The following is a 20,475-nucleotide window of genomic DNA, read 5'->3' as shown; positions in this document are numbered from 1 at the left end:
TGTTAATCTCTAGGTCTATCCATGTTGCTGCAGATGGCATTATTTCATTCTTTTTACAGCTGAATAATATTCCTTTGTGTGTGTGTGTGAGTGTATCTCACATCTTCTATAAAAGATGTCTAATTTTTTTAAAAAGTATCCATGATTTTTAATCCTGTTTTTCATTCATAATTCTGTTAAGGACCATTCACGCAGAAATATTTAATGAGTTCCTACCAGATACTGGTCACTTTGGATACAGAGTTATTTTAACACAGTCTCTATCCTCCAGAAACTCAGTCTTGAAAGAGACAAATGATAAATACAGTGATAGAGAATGGTCAGGGAAAATTTATGAAGAAGGTCATGCCTCATAAGAACGTTCGACGGAAAATGAAGGTAAGCTGAGTAGAAAGGATTGAAGATGGAGAGAACAGCATGAAGAAAGTTAAAGAAGCAATTAGAAACACCCCCCCCCCCCCCCCCCCCGCCCCAGGAAATCATCAACAATTTTCTTTTGATGAAGCATGAATGTAAAGAGAAGATAGAGACCCTGACCTATAACATTTGAAAATATAAGGGAAAAAATTATTCTAACTTAATGACAGGAATTGAGTTGTAAGAATTGAGGAAACTGGAGATGTATCTATCAAAGATCTTTTAAGGGGTTAAAAATTAAAAGAGGATTTTTTTTTCCAGTGAAGATTCAACTAAAGTGGGGCAAGACAGAGTAGTTAATAACATACACATTATTAAGAAAAATTTCTTGCTATCCTGATTTTACATTACAGTGAGCATTTTTAGCATCGAGGAATGCTTTCCATTGAAGCTTTTTTTTTTTTTTTTTTTTTGTCTTTCAAGGGCTGCACCAGCGGCATATGGAGGTTCCCAGGCTAGGGTTCTAATCAGAGCTGTAGCTGCCAGACTACACCACAGCCACAGTAGTGCTAGATAGGAGCCTAGTCTGTGATCTATACCACAGCTCACCTCACTGAGCAAGGCCAGGGATTGAACCCACAACCTCATGGTTCCTCGTAGGATTCGTTAACCACTGCACCACAACGGGAACTCTGATATATTCTTTTTTAAAATACAAAGTTGGACTTAACTTTCTCAAAGCAAAAAGATTTATATATTCTTATTTGATTGAGGACACTGTAGAGAAAATAAGCTAACCAATGGCAGATATTTAGCTTCTTCAATTTACAGAACTCTTAACTGATGTCTTAAGGTTTAGGAAAATACAGATAACTTTTGATGGATGCAGTCACTTAGGAATAGTTAGAAATGGTATAGATGCCAGTTGGAATGGACATATTTAATACATATTTTATATAGACTACATATACTAAGAATGTCAAGAAAAAATTTAAATATAGACTAAATGGTCTTTGCACTTAAGGAACTTTCAAGACAAAAGTTGAGGAAACCAATGTGGAAAAATTGTGATAATAGAATGAATAAGTAGTACATGAGCATGTGCCCCGGGGGTCAGAGAAATCAGAGACCAGATCTAGTCTGGAAAACCAAAGAAGGTAAATATCATTTGAACTAGATTTGTCAAGAGTTGAGAAGCATATCTGGAAAATATTTGCTGCAAGTTGAGAAATCAGAATTGATTTTTGCAAAATAGTAGATTGCATAGTTTGGCTCTAGATCACTTTGGAACATTCAGGGCAGCAGGGAAAAAAATAAAGCTGGAAATTTGGCCAGGATCAGAGCAGAGAAGGGCTGGAATATAAGCCTAAGGAGGCTATATTTATTTTATAATATAAAGACTGAAAATTTCTAAGCAGAGGCATGACTAGCTCATACACATAAAAGAAGATCAATCTGTCATCTTTGGTTTAAATGGTAGTTAGAGAAAACAGACCAAAAGCTGAAAGGTAAACTAAGGGAACAGTGCATTAAGTCCATGTGAGAGAAACAGAGTTAGGGGAACGGTGCTGGGAAAGGAAATGAGGGCATAGGTGTAAGATATATTGTCACAGTGAATTGATAGCATTTGGTGACTGGATGTGCAGAGGAGAAAAAATTTTTAAAAAGACTAAAATTTTACATTCCAAATGACTTGAAAGAATCACTAAAACATTTTGAGAAAGACTTCAAAGGATAAATGGTTCAGTGATGGAAGATAATGACTTTAATACACAGCTTACAAGTACTCAGGGCAAGGGATATCACATAGCTATTAAAAAAACAGAGCTTATGGCAAGAACTTGGAGCTCAAGTTCACAGAGTGGGAGAGTGAGATGAAATAAGTAAGAGAACAAATTCAAAAATGTAAAATGAAAAGCCAATGGCTCAGTTTTGGCTCAGGGTTAAAGAAAGCCCAGCAACGAGATTTGGGATATGGGTATTATTAAGAGTTTAAAAGAACCACCGGGGGCTCAGAGACAAAGGATTTGATGATTAAATGGTCACAGGTAATTTTCAAGGGAAAAATTGTCATAAACACGGGGAGATTGAACCACAAAGCAATAACTGTAAAGTAATCTTTTGAGAAGGTTGGTGGTAAAAGGAGAAAGAGCAAAAGGGTGTAAGGAAGACAAACAATCAATAGAATGTTCTTTTCATCTGGGAGTGACGTGAACATTCTAGTGGCCAGATTAAAGACTCCTATGCAGGGATGTAAAGGAGACAGGGGGCAAAGAGGTGGTTATTGATGTCGCCAAGTGTTTTGATGTGGTAACAGAAAACGAATTACTCACTACAGGTGGGGCGAGTCTGTGATCAGGGTCCAGGAGATGAACCGACAAAATGAAGACAGGAGGAAAGTAGAAATCAAAAGGAAGTGAACAAAACAGTTTGGTGAGCATAGGATGAGAGTGGAAGATTGGGAGGATACAGATAATGAAGATATCACAAGGAATTTTGTAACTAGGGAAACAGAACATGAAACAATGTCCTGAGAAGCATAATTAGGAGAACAATTTTTTCTTTTTTCTGTATTTTTAGGATAGTGCCTGTACCATATGGAGGTTCCCAGGCTAGGGGTCCAATCAGAGCTATCGCTGCTGGCCTACACCACAGCCACAGCAACACCAGATCTGAGCCGCATCTGCGACTTACACCACAGCTCATGGCAATGCCAGATTCTTAACCCACTGGGTGAGGCCAGGGATTGAACCCTCATCCTTATGGTTATTATTTGGGTTCATTACTGCTGAGCCAGAATGGGGACTGCAGGAGAAACATTTTTAAGTTACTTTTTAATATAAGAGCCTGCAAATGAGAGAACATAAAAGAAAATAAGAGCAAAAAAAAAAAAAGGTTAACATTGTTTTAATTTTCCTTTTGAGTGGTGTCAAGACATGAACTTGAGGCTTTCCCAGGAAAAGAGATAAAAAAAAATGATCATGCACATGGAGATGGGAGGACTATAAATCTTACCTCTCTCAGAGGATCATTGAGTTCATTGAGAATATTTTCCTCATCAAAGATTTTGCCTTGGTATCTGTGTTCATAGTAATCATGTATTTTCTGACGCATATCAGCTGGTAACTTATGGAATGACATGTACTGTTCCACTTGCTTATACTGTAGGGAAAGAATAAACAGAAATTAGAAAACATTATTAGGGTGTGTGAAAAATCACGATGCTACTTTGTTGTGTTACATTCAGTAATACTTGAATAATTCTATCTTTTAAAAGGAAGGAACTAATGTACTAGGTTATAATATACCTACCCTTGTCACACACACTATAGGCATTATAGAAGGCATTTGTTTAGGTAAACATTTCCTATAAAAAACTGAGATGTTATGGAGAGGAAGCCTGAAGGAGTACAGAGTGAATTTAAGGGAGCAGCCCCAGAAAAGCCAGTGATGAGGCAGGAAAAATAAATGCGATGCTATATTTTTGGAATTTTTTTTTTCAGCTGAGTTAGAAGTATGAAATTGTTGTTTCACTCTTCATTTGGAAAAAGAATCTCATAACTTCGAATAGTATAAAAGGTTTTATCTGAGACCTTATAGCAAAAGATCAGACCTAATTAAAATTTGAATCTGGAGACAGAAAGCTTGGCAACTGTTTACAAGTCATAGATAGTCAAGCAACACTGATGCCCTATAAATTAAGAGAATATGTCATGCCTCAGTTTAGGACTTAGAAAAAAAATGTGGATGAGACTAGATTCACATTATTTTATAGCTGAAACTTAGACATTTAGGTTAATTTAAGCAAGTTGTTCTTAAGCCTGATTGTTTATGAATCTGAGGTGAGGTAGTCTTTTGGGCAAGTGATTGCAGGCTTAACTCCAGACCTTGATTCCACTGTGGTATCTGCCTTTTTAAATTTATACACACATTCATATACATACACTTTTAAAAAATAATCCCTGTAAATCAAACGGGCGCACAGAAGTATGGATTTTACCTGGGAACTTATTAGAAGAGAATTTCAGGGTTTACCTCTAACTGATGAAGTAAGAATGTGCACCTCAAAAATATTCTTTCACATTTAAGTTTGAGAAATAGTCCCTGGATATTTCAAATACAGGCGGTCAGAATATTATACTTTGAAAAAATTAGTTAGAGCCCCAATATTAGTTTCATTGTATAGATCATAAAAATGAGTACCAAAAAAAGGTAGGTAATAAAACTGGATAAAGATACTGGAATAAACATCCTTCCTTAAACACAATACATTTGATGTATTACTATGACAATTTTTCTCTTAAATATTTTCCTGACAACAGAGCTCAGACTAGAAATTCTAGGTGACCAGACACTTTGCCCATAATCATAATTGTCAATTGTTAGTTGATAACACTTCTGTGTAATGACAAATAGCAATCCATTATATTATATTTCTTCAAATTTTTTACATACTTTCCTTACATATAATATTCATATTTTTGGATATTCTTCGTTAGAGATTAGTATTCTTAAAGGAAATAAAACTTTGTCATGCAATTCCTTTATTCAGTCACCAGACTGTTCCCTAAAGTATTTAAAGCTTCCAGGTATATATATATATATATACCTGTCACTGTGTCTGTGTGTGAGTGGCTTCTCATATGTATTTGGAAAGGATTGGTCAGAATCTCTACACCTACCTAACCTTGGTAGTCCACCAAGGTCTGAATCCCTAGAGACCTGGGATTCAGCCTACTTGACCCCTCATAAAGCTGGTTCACAGGAAAAAAGCTTTGGTAGCCTTTTCTACAAGATTGCTGTGTAGAATAAAGTTGATTTGCAGCTGGACTGAAAAAGCTCCATCTTTATTTCTAGAGACATAGGTGTACCTGATTTTTAGTCTTAGCTAAAAAGAGGGCAGTGGGATATTTGATGCATTGTTTAGGGTCTAAAACACCACTGGCGACCCCTCAACGCTAACTTTTACACTAATGATTTGCAACTAGCCAATGTGGTTTGACTAGTTTGGCTCAACTGAGAGCTTTGGTGGTGAGCTCTTTCCAAGTCGAGACTCCTCGCATAGATCTTGGTGAATCAGGCCAGAGACTCAGCATGTTCCAGGGGCCCAAAGACAGAACCCACAGGCACAGTGCTGGGAAAAGGCCCTCTGGTCGCTGATGCTTGTGACATTCTTTTTCTCTGCTTCATTGTGTCTTTCGCCTTCCAACAAAAGCCTCATGTGAGTATCACCTGTGGAGTCTAGTGGGTTCTGTCAAATATCCAAACTTGGGAAAACAATAAAATAACTTCAGACAACAGGGCTGCCAGGTTGGACACTTAGGACATTGATGAAAGTCCTTTCAGTTCTGGCCAAATAAAGGATTCAACTTTTATCAGGACCAGTAGGTGTCAAGTAATCTCTGTTTACTTTTCCTCAACAAAAAAGTGTTCGCCCAAACAGTGCTTGGAGTAGTAAGAATCCTTTACTGACCTTTAGAATTCTCCTTTCTCTGCATGCATCTCAAGGGTATAGGAGGCAGCACTAAAACTTAATAGTATTTTTTCATTCATATTTGTTTAGCTAGATACAAATGTTACCTATGAAATTATTTAATTTTCATGGAAATTCAGGCTTGGTTGAGTCTCATTATTTTTCCTCGCAGAAATCATTCATTTCTTTTAGACTTCAGTTTACTGATCTATAGTAAATGATTCTCCTGTTCCTTCAGACAAAAGTTCCATGAATATTTCTTGTCATTTACCAAGTTCAGTTTGAATTTTGAGTCTATGTTACATATTTTAAGCACTCATTTATTCACAGTAATTATTGGCCTAACAAGTATTAATTGACTGCTGTGGGCCAATGGTTCTCAAGGTGTGATTACCAAATCGCCAGTATCACCTGGGGACTAGAAATGCACATGTGTAGTCTGCACCCCAGACCAAGTGAATCAGAAACTCTGAGTTAGAAACTCTAGCAATGTGTTTTAACAGGACACTTCTATATGCCAAATACTGTGTTAGCCTAGGACATAAGGAAGTATGTCTGAGTGAGAGTAGGGGGGAAGAGAAGAAATTCAATTTCTGACAAGTAAAATTTAAGATGCCTGTGACACATCCTCATGGTTATACGTAGGTCAGAAGAGAAAACATACATGTAGTTCATGACTAAGGGGTCACTAAGGACTCATCAAATGAAGAAATAAAAAGACAAAAAGTGGAACCAATATTGTAAAAGCAGTTGTCTTGTCAGTTGTGCAAGTTCAGGGAACTCACGTTAGCCAGGAAGACATAAGAGCAGAACCAGAAAAGCTTGATTAACAGAATCCAAAGGATAAAGTTTCAAAGGGAGCAGGCTCAAAAGGAATATATTCTTAGAAAATGTGTATTGGACCCTGGCCAGTGAACTTGGGAATTAAGTAGTAATCTTCATTAGAACTGTTAGAACACACTTAAAGAAAATAGAAGCTATTTCTTTTTGTATATATTTTCCTCATATAACAATACTTACAAGAATGAATAAAAATATCACCTTCGTGTGATGTGAGGAAATAAAAATTACAAACAAATCTCTGAAGAAGACTCATAGTGGTAGAGGGACAATGAATGAACTCGAAGTTAGAAGTTATATATAACTTGGTAAAGTCAAAATGATAAAATAGCAAAGTTCTGTTAATCTTGCAATATACTATATGCAAAAGGTGATGTGTTGCCTTTCATATCACTGATGAAAAGATTTTTAAAAGCCAAAGATGCAAATACAATTCTCTCTTGAATATATAAAATCAAATTTCATCTCATCAGATCTAAAAGACTAAAAAACAGTTACCATTTAAAATTCTAATGTACTTTTATTTTTTAAATGTTCTGTGCACTTAAAATAATGTACATAAATAATGAGTGTACGTGATATTATAGGCATTCAGAACAGGCCTCCCCAAGATGTCATTTGGCATGTGGATTAGTTTGAGACTCTGTAGGTTCAGGAGAAATTACTTCCCCTTCCTTGACTACATAGAATAATTCAAATTGGGGACTTTTTTTCCCAGAAAAAGAGTTATTATTAGAGATAAATATTATCTAAGTGGTCCCATCTGTGTGAAGGCAAACATCTACTTACACAACTGCTTTTCTTTTCTTTTTTTTTTTGTCTTTTTGCCTTTTCTAGGGCCGATCCCACGGCATATGGAGGTTCCCAGGCTAGGGGTGTAATCGGATCTGTAGCCACCAGCCTACACCGCAGCCACAGCAACGCGGGATCCGAGCCGTGTCTGCAACCTACACCACAGGTCATGGCACCACCAGATCCCTAACCCACTGAGCAAAGCCAGGGATCGAACCCACAACCTCATGGTTCCTAGTCAGATTCATTAACCACTGAGCCATGACGGGAACTCCACAATTGCTTTTCTTCTTATAGTCCCATGAATTATTACCCTCCTGTCTTTGAGAGCCCCAGGCCCCATCCCATTTTTTAGCCCAGATGGCACATATACCTTATTTCATCTCTGTCTCTGAACCGCTCCTATGTGTGGGCTTTCTGACCCTATCAAGTGTACGGGATTCCAGTACATATGAGAAATAAGATTTTCACCTGTTAACTGGTTCATGTCAATTTAATTCTTAGACAAGTCAGAAGAAACTAGAAGGATAGAGGAACATTTTCTTTCTCCCTGACAATGTTAAAAAAACGAGATCTAACAGAGGGTTTATAACAAATGGCTACATTGCATTGTCAAACCCACCAGTCTCATTTTTTCCATGCCAGCGTTTTTAAAAAGGTGTTTTGTCCATATAAGTAAGCATTATATTTATATTTCTTATATGGATTAACTACAGGCATCACTTACTGACTTTTTGCCATGACAAAGTGGTTTAACTACTTACAGTCCTCATATCATCTCACTCCTTTTCTCACACTATAATTGTGTCACTAATGTTAATTCTTCCCTTGCAACTTTACATAACGTATTTATATTTTTATAACTTGTTCAGAGAACACTAGACAAGTATACCAGGTGAAAGTAACAAGCTTCCTCCTTCATCCCTACTTTCTAGCATCTGTCATCTCTACTTTTACAATGTAGAGGCAGGTTATAATTGTGTACTCATAACTGAACCTACCAAATCCACAAAGTGTTGACATTACTATGATTGCATATCACAATGCCAAGTAGAACATTTGGTGATATTTCTTTTTGTTTCATGGATTTTTAATCACTTTTATTTCTTGAACAACTAGCTTTTATTTTTAGTTTCATTTTTTTCAGCCTTCCTATCCTGTCCATATCTATTGAGTTTTCTCAAGAGATTTTCCTATAGGACTTCTCTCTACAACATCCCTGGTTGGGCTGACTATTCCTAGACCCTATGCTTTTCTTAATTAAATGAAACCAATCCCTAAGTAAACAGCTAAGAAATATTGAGCAGGATATAGGTTTCTTGAACCTGTTCTTGTCTAAATATGTCTCAGTTAAACTCAGACTTGATGGATAACCTGGCTACATACAGAATTCTAGTTTGAACTCCACTAGCTGGATGCTGAGCCTTTGGATAAGTGACTCACTTGGATGGAGGTGGTCCATGTTTCTTATCACTTATTTCATGATTCTTTTTTCTGAATTTTCCCCTACCTTTCCCTACAGTCCCTATAGTCTCTCTACATTCCCCTACATTCTTAAATATTTCCTACAATTACTAGAACTCATTTAGATTCCAAATATCTCTTCATTTTTCTTTGAGTATTTATTTTCACAATTTTATTGTGTTCAGTTTAGAAATATACTAATAGGTGAGATTTTAAAAAATAAATTTAAGGCACCCTTTTATTCCTGAAAAATACAGGATGTCACAGTAGAAGGGAATTGAAAAGTATCCACTGAATTTAGTTTCAGTAAAGTTTTGGTGACTTTGCTCTCAGTGGTTTCACTGGATTGTATATATGTCTCAGGAGGGGGGGCAATTCAAAACCAGTTGCAGTGATTTGAGACTAAATGGAAGAAGTGGAAACAGAAACAAAAAATGTAAGCATTTCTCTTACATGCTCTAGTTGAAAGCAGAGAGCTAGAATGATAGCATGGTAAATGTAAACAATTCCAAAAATTAAAAAAAATCTCTCTTAATCATATTTCTATTGTTTTTATATTCATGAAATGTTATCTTTGACAGAAAACTGAATCACTCCCACTTTAGTATCACCCTACTCCTTCATCCCAATCCTCAAGGCATCATCAAATCATGTAAATTCTATTTGCCTAAAGTTTCAATACTTTTCCCTTGCATCATCATTGTTATTATTCTAATCAAAGTAACTTTATCCTGTAAACTCATCCCTAGCATTCTAACTACAATCTCCGTATCTATTTGAACATACTTACTTCCTGTGGCTTTAATTCATGAAATCTTTCCTCAAAGCATTTTAATAGCTTCCCATTGGCTTCAGAATTAAGTCCAGCTTCTTTGGCCCATGTGGGCTTCTCCTCCTCTACTGTGTGCATTACCTCTTTGTTCACTACGCCCTGCTATAGTCAATGTCTTTCATATTCTTAAACTTACCCTGCTGGCTGTATGCTCATGCTGTTTCCTCAATCTGGGATGTTCTTCTACCACATAATTCCCTGACTAATATCTATTTATTCTTTGATTCTCTCCTCAAATGTCACTACATCAGGGAAGTATTCTCTGACTCCTTAGGCAATGTAAATTCCTCTTTCACTTGTAGACAATGCTAAGTTTACTTCTTACTTATGCTAAGAGCACCTGTGACTAACATGCTAAGTGTCAGCCCTTGCCTGTCCTGTTTACCACTGAATCTGCTAAGGTGTTTGTACATAATAAGTTCTCAAGCATTCACTGATTGCAAATCTGGTTTGTTATGCACTTCCTGAAAATTCTTTAGGTGAAAGATACAAAGAATGTGATCTCTGCCTCCTTTCAGTTATAATAATGGTGTCAATGGAGGATGCTAGATAGGAAGCTTCTCCCACATGACTTGAAATTTTGGATTCATATTTTATTATTACTGGTTATTATTGTTTATCACTCAGAGAAAATTTATTAAATATAAGATTCTGAACTCTAATCCACTGCAATTAAAGTGGATTATTCCGTTCTTTAAAGAACTGTGGTTTCTGTCCAAATCTATATTAGTCTTTCTGCCAAACACAGCAATAAGAAGGAGGAAATTATTGATTGTAAAAGAGAAACTGCCTTCCATAATTCCAAAAATGTTTATAGTAATTATAAAAATAGGAGAAGGTAATAAAAACATGTGCAAAGTATATGCAGTTTGATATTAAGTGATGAAGTACTTGGTTGACTGACAGTTCCTCTATGCCTTCTTTTTTTCTTTTTTGGCTTTTTTTTTCGATGCAGCATATGGAAATTCCCGGGCTAGATCAAATTAGAGCTGCAGCTGCTGCTACAGCCACAGCCATAGCAATGCAGGATCCAAGCCTTGTCTGTGACCTACACCACAGCTCACAGCATTCGCAACACCATATCCTTAACCCACTGAGTGAGGCCAGGGATCAAACCCATATCCTCATGGATACTAGTCGGGTTCGTTACTGCTGAATCGCAATGGGAATTCCTCTTATGCCTTCTTATTTCAACTTTTTCTATCAAGATTTTGAAATTGTGACAATTTCTTTAAGTTTGACATTATTTAATAAGCTATTTCTTAGGGCTGTGGAGAGTATATAAGAAATATGACATAATCATGTCTAATGATTAATGGCTAATTAATTGATTAGGACATAAGCGGTTATTTACAAAAGGGAGTGAATAAAAATTAGGTATTAAATTATGTATTATATTAAAAAATAAAAGGCGTTACTTTGTCACCAACACAGCCATGTGCACACCTAAAAGGATAGATAGTCTTCAAGTATCCAGGGATGATTTTATATACTGAAGACTCCTGGGAGACAGGAATCAGAAGCTGTATTTTTCATTTTAAGAACCCATAACATAAAAAGTAAAATTAGTAATTTGTAATTACTAATCAAGTCAATGGACCCATAAATTTTTGATTCTAACTCCAATCTTCAAATCTATAAAACACTGGATATAAATAGTTAAATTTTTAACTGAAGTCTTTCTCTCAGGAAGCAGCGAATTACTGTACAGTGTGTTTTACTATAGCTCAGGCCATCTTTTACAATGAGGCTCATGCCCACAGCAGACTCAACCTGTAGTATGTCTATGTGTAACTTAAGACTGTAATGATAACTGTCATTTCATCACTTTTAAAAGTTCTTATGTAGGGAGACTCCAAATTCCAGAAATAATTGATTATTGTAGGATTTTGCCATCAAAACTCAGCTTCCTTCCTGAAGTGCAGAATAATCCTTAGAGATGATAGTAAATGCTCCCAGGGAACCTAACACAGGGAATCTGAACTCCTACATTTTATTCTAAAGTCAATTTGCTTGTGCATTAATATTAAAAAATAATACAATATATCATAATACTCTGTTTAGCCAAAACTACCAGTTTTATGACAAATGGCTAAGAAAATACTTATTAATTAATATTAGCATATAGAAACTCTAAATTGCTTGATATTTACATGGAATCTCATTAGATAATAAATTTAGCTTTAGGATAATAAAATGCTGAGCAAATGGCAGTAATTCAACTAATAAATTTATTATGAATAATTATCAACAGATATTTTGGGATATATATTTAAAACATATATATTGTATATTTATAAAATAAGTTTCAAAAACAAATGACATCCAAAATAAGTTACTCTACCCTTTTTACTATATATATATATATATTTTTTTTTTTTTTTGCCATTTTTTGGGCCACTCCCGCGGCATATGGAGGTTCCCAGGCTAGGGGTCCAATCAGAGCTGTAGCCGCCGGGCTCCGCCAGAGCCACAGCAACGCGGAATCCAAGCTGTGTCTGCAACCTACACCACAGCTCAGGGCAACGCCGGATCATTAACCCACTGAGCAAGGCCAGGGATCCAACCCGCAACCTCACGGTTCCTAGTCGGATTCGTTAACCACTGCGCCACGAAGGGAACTCCTTTTTTTTTTTTAATATATTTGATACAAATTATTTTACCAATACATATCCAGAATATTCTATTTTACTCTTATAATTTATAGTGTTCATTTAATTGTTTTATAAATAGGCAAAAAGGAAGAAAGGCATTGCATAGATTTTTTTTGTATGTGTGTGTCTTTTGTCTTTTTAGGGCTGCATCCATGGCATATGGAGGTTCCCAGGCTAGGGGTCTAATCAGAGCTGCAGCTGCTGGCCTACTCCATAGCTACAGCAAGGCCAGATTCAAGCCATGTCTGCAACCTACACCACAGTTCACAGCAACATGAGATCCTTAACCCACTGAGCGAGGCCAAGGATCGAACCTAAGTCCTCATGGATCCTAGTCAGATTCATTTCCACTGAGCCATGATGGGAATTCCTACATAGATTATTAAATCAAATATACGTAAAATAGGTGATATTTAAAGTTTTTACTCATCATTACACATACTTTGTATTATGCGTTTTCAGCATATATAAAAATACATTTTTAAATTGAAAAACAAACAAGAAGAGAAAAACAAAAGTGTATTCACTAAACACCTTTTGTGTTGCCTCTAAAGCAAATATATAGAGATTAAACAATATGCTACTAAACAACAAATGGATCACTGAAGAAATCAAAGAGGAAATCAAATATCTAGAGAGAAATGAAAATGAAAACACAAGGATCTAAAACCTATGGGATGCAGCAAAGGCAATTCTAGGAGGGAAGTTTATAGCAATAGAAGCCTACCTCAGGAAATAAGAAATCTAAAGTAAACAACCTAATTTAATACCTAAAGCAACCAAAGAAAGAACAAGAAGAACCGAAGTTAGTAGAAAGAAAGAAATTATAAAGATCAGAGCAGAAATAAATGAACTGGAAACAAAGAAAACAATAGAAAAGATCAATATCATGGCTCAGTGGTTATGAACCCAACCAGTATTCAGGAGGACTGGGGTTCAATCCCTGGCCTTGCTCAGTGGGCTAAGGATCTTGTATTGCTGTGGTTGTGTTGTAGGCTGGTAGCTGCAACCTGGATTTGACCTCTGGCCTGGGAAATTCCATATGCCACAGGTGCAGCCCTAAAAAGAAAATAAATGAATAAATGGATAAATAAATAAATAAAATAAAAGTTGGTTCTTTGAAAAGGTCAACAAAGTTGATAACCCCTTACCTAGATTCATCAAGAAAAAAAGGGAGGTGGCTCAAATCAATAAAATTAGAAATGGGAGTTCCCGTCATGTCTCAGTGACAAACCCGACTAGTATCCGTGAGGATGTGGGTTCAATCCCTGGCCTCACTCAGTGGGTTAAGGATCCAGTTTGCCCTGAGCTGTGGTGTAGGTTGCAGACGCGGCTTGGACCTGGCGTCGCTGTGGCTCTGTCATAGGACGGTAGCTACAGCTCTGATTCGACCCTTTGCCTGAGAACCTCCAAATGCCGAGGGTGCGGCCCTAAAGACAAAAGACCAAAAACAAATAAATAAATAAAAATAAAAAATAAAATTAGAAATGAAAAAGAAGTTACAACAGACCTCACAGAGATACAAAGGATCATAAGTGACTACTACAAGCATCTATATGCCAATAAAATGGACAACTTAGAGGAAATGGACAAATTCTTGAAAGGTGTAATCTTCCAAGACTAAACCAGGAAGAAATAGAAAAGATGAATGGACTGATCATAAGTACTGAAATTGAAACTGTGATTAAAAAACTTCCAACAAACAAAAAAGTCCAGGACCAGATGGCATCATAGGCAAATTCTATCAAACATTTAGAGAAGAGTTAACCCTCATCCTTCTGAAACTATTCCAAGAAATTGCAGAGGAAGGAACACTCCCAAACTCTTTCTATGAGGCCACCATCACACCTAATACCAAAACCAAACAAAGATACCACAAAAAAGAAAATTATAAGCCAATATCACTGATAAAAACAGATGCAAAAATTCTCAACAAAATACTAGCAAACTGCAAGTTCCTGTTGTGGTGCAGCAGAAACGAGTCTGAATGGCAACCATGGGGTAATGGGTTAGATCCCTGGTCTTGCTCAGTGGGTTGGGGATATGGCACTGCCATGAGCTGTGGTGTAAGTCGCAGATGCAGCTCGGATCCTGCATTGCTGTGGCTGTGGGCAGGCTGGCGGCTAGAGTTCCAATTTGACCCCTAGCCTGGGAATCTCCATATGCTGTGGGTGTGGCCCTAAAACAACAACAACAAAAAAGCACACACACACACACACACACAAACTAGCAAACTGAATTCAACAATATATTAAAAGGATCATACACCATGATCAAGTGGAATTTATTCCAGAGATGAAAGGATTTTTCAATATCTGCAAATCAATCAGTGTGATACACCACATCAACAAATTGAAGAATAGAGACCATATAATCATCTCAATAGATGCAGAAAGAGATTTTGACAAAATCCAACACCCCTTCCTGATAAAAACTCTTCAGAAAGTGGGCACAGAGGGAACCTACCTCAACATAATATAGGACATATATGTATGACAAACCCACAAATGTCATTCTCAAAATTGAAAAGCTGAAAAAATTTCTGCTAAGATCAGAAACCTAGCACTATCTATTCAGATACTTCACAGAATATATATCAAATTAAAAGCAAGATTTAAAAAAATTGGAAAATTTTCTTTTTTTCTTTCTTCTTAACAGTTTGGGTTGTAAATGGCCAAATTTCAAAAAGTTTTCCAAAAGTAAGAGTAACATTGTTTAAGAGTTAATGAAGCAAGCAATCGAAAAACATAACAATGATGAGAGGTCAGTGTATTTACCAAAGAGAATAAAATGTTTAATTATAAAGTAAATAAATTGCTCATGTGAAACATTCTTAGAAAATTAATTTTTTAGTAATTACAAGATAAAAGTCAAGGGAATAGATGATAACTGGAAATTTAAAGTCACTCATCATTATAATGGAGTTAAACAGTGTGCTTGGATATTTTAGAAATCCTTTCGAGTGTTTGCCTGCTCTGAATGGCTTTGATCTCTCTCACTGCAGTTTTTCTTGTGTGTGTGTTCTGTGTGTGTGTATGTGTGTGTCTGCATGTAAAAAAGTAATTTTGATCTTTAATTTAACATAAGTACAGACTGACATACCATGGTAACCTAAGCAGTCTTTCATGTATTTCAAAAGGACCATTTAAACCATTCTACACTGTCTAATCAGTCTTATTTCCTTCTCCTAACAAATATTTTCATTCACAAATGATAACCTTACCTAAAATTTCAAAAAGAAATAGAAGTTTTCACACAAGAACATCTATTAACTCATTCAGAAAGATACTTATTTTTTCTCCTTCTTTCCTTCTTGTTGCAATGGAAGAAGTGTCTTTTCTCTCATTTGAAACTAATCTTTCACCAGTGTTTGAACGTCTTCTCCTTATTCCTTCATAGAAACATTACTCTAACTGCTATAATTTCTAGGTTGTATCTTCAAGTTTCTCTCCATGTGTTGGATCCAGTCAAAGAGCTTTTAAATATACTCACCACTCTAGTTAATAATCATAAAAATAATATCTAGCCCTTGGATATTACAAAATTTTTAAGAATTTCAACAAAACCATTTATTCATATTTACTCATTTAATCCCTCAAAACAACCTTATGAGATTGCTACCATTAGGGTTACTTTACATATGATGAAACTGTGGCACAGAGAACTTAAATAATTTGTGAAAAGTCATGCAGCTAATTAGTATCGAAGCCAGGATTCAAACTCAGGCAATCTGGATCCATAGTTTGTGTTCTTATTCACTACATGATATTCCCATCTTTAAAAAAGGGTTCTCAATTGAGCACAAGTAGCCCTCCATCTACTAGCCTACTTTTCTCCTTTCTTTTCCCAATCAATTTCTTGAAAGAGTGATCCATACTCATTTTCTCACTGTCTTTTCACTGAAACTTTAAACACTGAATTATAGTGTCCATTCCTCTACTCCACTAAAATGTTCTCACATTTCCATAATTTCCCAGTGATTACCAATAATTAGATACTTGGCAAGACTTTCTTATGTGGTATTTAAACAGCACTGCACACCAGTAGCAGACACAAATGGTGCCTCATACAATCCCTTTATCCTGCCAAGCTGGCCCACCTCTGTTCCCAGCTATACTTAAGTCCATCTCAGGGTTTCTGTCTCAGATCTTTCTAAGTAGCTTAAAAAACTTGCTCAGCTCAAGCTAGAGTTCCATGGGAATTTGGGGATGGGGAAAGATTTAGGTAACATTAACCAGTAAGAGAAATGAGTCTAATGATTAATGTCATAGCCTCTCATCCTTCCAAAAGATAATTAAAAAGTGCATTCTGCATGGTTCTTCCGAGGTTCTCTCCAGTAGGACAAAGCCACACTTGCTCATATTAGAAAACAACTCAATAAATATACTTCACTGGTTTTCTCTTTTCTCTAGTCTTACTCTTCCTGTTTCCCCATTTTGCTTTTTGGAATTACTCCCTAATAAATTACCTACACCCAAATCCTTTTTGTAGGCTCTTGTAGGGCAACCCAAACAAAGATATTACTATTGATGCCTTCTTTCTAGAAATATCTTATTCTCTGACTTCTCCATCTATATTATCTTCCTGTGTTTTTTTCTGGCTTCCCATTGCAGCCTTATTTGTTGGCATGCCCTTCTATGTTTGTGGTTCTAAGGATTGTTTCCAAAGACTTTAATTTTATTTTCCACCTCATATATTTTCATTAAGCAACTCTTCCCACTCACATGACTTTAGTTACTATCAATATGCCACCAATCTCTAAGTCAGTGGTTCCAGTTGAGAACTAATTTCTGATCTCTAGACTCACATGTCCATCTTCTTCCTAAGCATGTACCCTTAAATCATGGCTCAAAGGCAAATCAAATGCAACATACTCAAAGCTGAAATCATTACTCTTCTCTCCACCCACCCTCTATATCCAGCCAGCAGCCTAAGCTACAGATCTGGTTCACAGAACAATCTCTCCTCTCTGTTTCCAACACATTTTATATTTACATGTAAATTGATTATACTGCCACTGGAGATTCATTCTTACTGTTATTTTCTTTCCTTTTTTTTGTTTTTTTTTTTAGGGCCGCACTCATGGCATATGGAGGTTCCCATGCTAGGGGTCTAATCAGAGCTACATCTGCCAGCCTATACCACAGCCACAGCCACAGCAATGCCAGATCCAAGCGGTGTCTATGACCTACATCACAGCTCACAGCTCATGGAGGCTTAACCATGAGCGAGGCCAGGGATCGAATCCGCAACCTCAGGGTTCCTAGTCAGATTCGTTTCTGCTGTTCCATGACAGGAACTCCTACTGTCATTTTGTCTGAGTGTTTTCCATAATATCTGACTCAAACTTTAAAGTACATTCAGATAACATGGGGAGATTGTTAACTAGAGATTCACCTTCAGTAAGTACGGAGTTAGAACTGAGATTTGGCATTTCTAACAATGTCTTATATAGTGACTTACATACAGTATGTGTTCAATATTTGCTGCATTGATTATTATATATATTCTAAAATATTCCCTTTTTGTAAACTATATTGCTTAGTTTTGATTTGGTACCAGATTTGAAGTATTTTTTTTTTTAAAGTACTAGCAAAAATGCTATTTTTCTTTGGTAAGGACATATATATGCTAAATACTCAAACTGTTTTAATCTTTTTAAAAAATCTTAATGATACATTTCAGAAAAAACACACACCTATTCATTGTGACAAAATGCCTAGTCTTCTGCTTTTTTCCTGATGTTAATATGCCTTATTTGAAGTAGCTGAAAGATTCATAACACAGTTCTTTAAATTTTAATTTAAATGATTTGTCATTTAATTTTTAAAAATTAAATGGTAAAGGACCATGTGTTTCCTAAACTACGAGGCCTGTTAGTTATAAATCTGGAAGAAATATATCACCCCAAGGTTGAATCTTACAGGCTACCCATGATTGCAGCTTTAGGCTAATAATTTTAAAAATATCAGGTGCATTGATTGTTGACACATGATGTTTTCTCTCTCTCTCTCTGTCTGTGATTCTTCAATGAAAAGATGAAAGTTTAGTTATGTTGGGCCTCCATTGGGAAGATATATTCACTCTTCAATGGAGAGTTGAACATTTCTTTTAATAGGGTATTTCCAATATCCTCCACCCTTAACCAATTTTTTAAGCTTTTGCAGATAGATAATAAATTACTTCCATAATCCCTATATAAGTGCATTAAAAAGATTAATAGTTTGAAACTAAGGACATCATTTAAATATCACATATCCTTCATTCTTCTGGTCAAAATATTTCTTAGCATTAGTACTAGCTTGATTTACTTTTTTTTTTGTCTTTTTGCTTTTTCTAGGGCCGCTTCCTGCAGCATATGGAGGTTCCCAGGCTAGGGGGGTCTAATCGGAGAGGAGCTGTAGCTGCTGGCTGATGCCAGAGCCAAACGCAGGATCTGAGCCGCATCTGCAACCTACACCGCAGCTCATGGAGCTGCCAGATACTTAACCCACTGAGCAAGGCCAGGGATCAAACCCGCAACCTCATGGTTCCTAGTCGGATTCATTAACCACTGTGCTACGACGGGAACTCCTTGATTTACTTTTTAAAGTATCTCTAGTTTGTTTTAATACAACTGTTTTTATTTCACTGTCCATGGCTTTCCAAATTTAAAGTAACTGAATATCTGAGAATACTCAACAATTACTAAGAGTAAATATCATCTGGAGAATAACTAAAAGAAGACAATGAATTAATGACTCACCAACAAATTACCATGGAGAAGTGACATAGTTGATGAAGAAAGGAGTGTTTACAATGCTTAAAATTTACACTCCTTTGGAATAATCTGTTTTTCAAAAGTGAACAATTCTAACAAAGATATCATTCCTTCTCTACAAATTAAAAGCATGATGTTCTTAAGTATGTAATATAAAACAAGATTGAAATGTATATTATCATAGTACTTATCAAGTATGACATGGTATAATATTAAGAAGTAATGAAGCAGCACACACATATATTAAATGCAACCAGTCAAAGTTCATTGTTTCAAGACCTGAGTTTTGATCAGTTGTCAGTTTCACCATGGAACAATTTAAATATCTTCATCAATCCAATGGGAAAGTTACATTATATAGTTACATAATAACCTTTGGTAAATATCTACTAGAGAGTAAGAAAATGTTATCAGAAAAAAGTGGTAAGTATAGCACTGTAGAATGAGAAAAACCATAGAAGTCTTGCTTAAGCAAAGCCCAGCCTGTAACAAAATGTGATTATCAGTGATTGATATTAAATGAAAATGCACTCACACACACAAATATATGTACGCATGTTTGTATTTACATATCTATATATCAACACACAGAAATATAGATTCCTGAATATAAGTTTATATGCATAATTCAAACTGAACAATAATAGTTTGAACTGGCAATGATTTATTACTATCTATTGGTACTGCATTGAGTTTGATAGCAAACTTGCATCATAAACATCATGAACAGTAATACCAAGGAAGGAGTTCCTGTTGTGGCTCAGTGGTAACAAACCTGACTAGTATCCATAAGGACATAGGTTTGATCCCTGGCCTGACTCAGCAAGTTAAGGTTCTGGAATTGCCATGAGCTGTGGTGTAGGTCACAAACCTAGCTCAGACCTGGCATTGCTATGGCTGTGGCATAGGCCAGCAGCTGCAGCTCTGATTCAACCCCTAACCTGGGAACTTCCAATGCTGCAGGATATGGCCCTAAAAACAAACAAACAAACAAAAAACAAAAACAAAAACAAAACAAACACTAGGGAAAGGAAATAATTTCAGAAAACCAATAATGGCTTTAAAAGGATCCAAATTTAATTCTAACATGATGAAACTAATACTTTTTGGTTGATACAATTTTTTCATTTGTTTTGTTTTTTGTTTAGGGCTGTACTTTTGGCATATGGATGTTCCCAGGCTATGGGTCAAACTGGAGCTGCAGCTACAGGCCTTTGCCACAGCCACAGCAGTGCAGGATCTGAGCCACATCTATGACCTATGCCACAGCTTACAGCAATGCTGATTCCTTAACCCACTGAGT

The 20,475-nt window shown here is 36.1% G+C and overlaps 1 protein-coding gene across 1 annotated transcript in view; it reads right to left on the bottom strand.

Annotated features, from left to right (window-relative positions):
- HCN1 (hyperpolarization activated cyclic nucleotide gated potassium channel 1) overlaps positions 1-20,475 on the bottom strand; it is a 175,842-nt gene that overhangs the window by 72,444 nt on the left and 82,923 nt on the right. Inside the window, exon 4 of the mRNA XM_047799355.1 lies at positions 3,373-3,519. Within this exon, the coding sequence (XP_047655311.1) occupies positions 3,373-3,519 (147 nt within the window). The remainder of the gene's footprint in view (positions 1-3,372; positions 3,520-20,475) is intronic.

The sequence above is a fragment of the Phacochoerus africanus genome, chromosome 1 (genome assembly GCF_016906955.1).
Source record: "Phacochoerus africanus isolate WHEZ1 chromosome 1, ROS_Pafr_v1, whole genome shotgun sequence".
NCBI classification, from domain to species: Eukaryota; Metazoa; Chordata; class Mammalia; order Artiodactyla; family Suidae; genus Phacochoerus; species Phacochoerus africanus.
The sequence above is the reverse complement of the archived record's forward strand: the minus strand, read 5'-3'. Positions and strand labels throughout refer to the sequence as shown.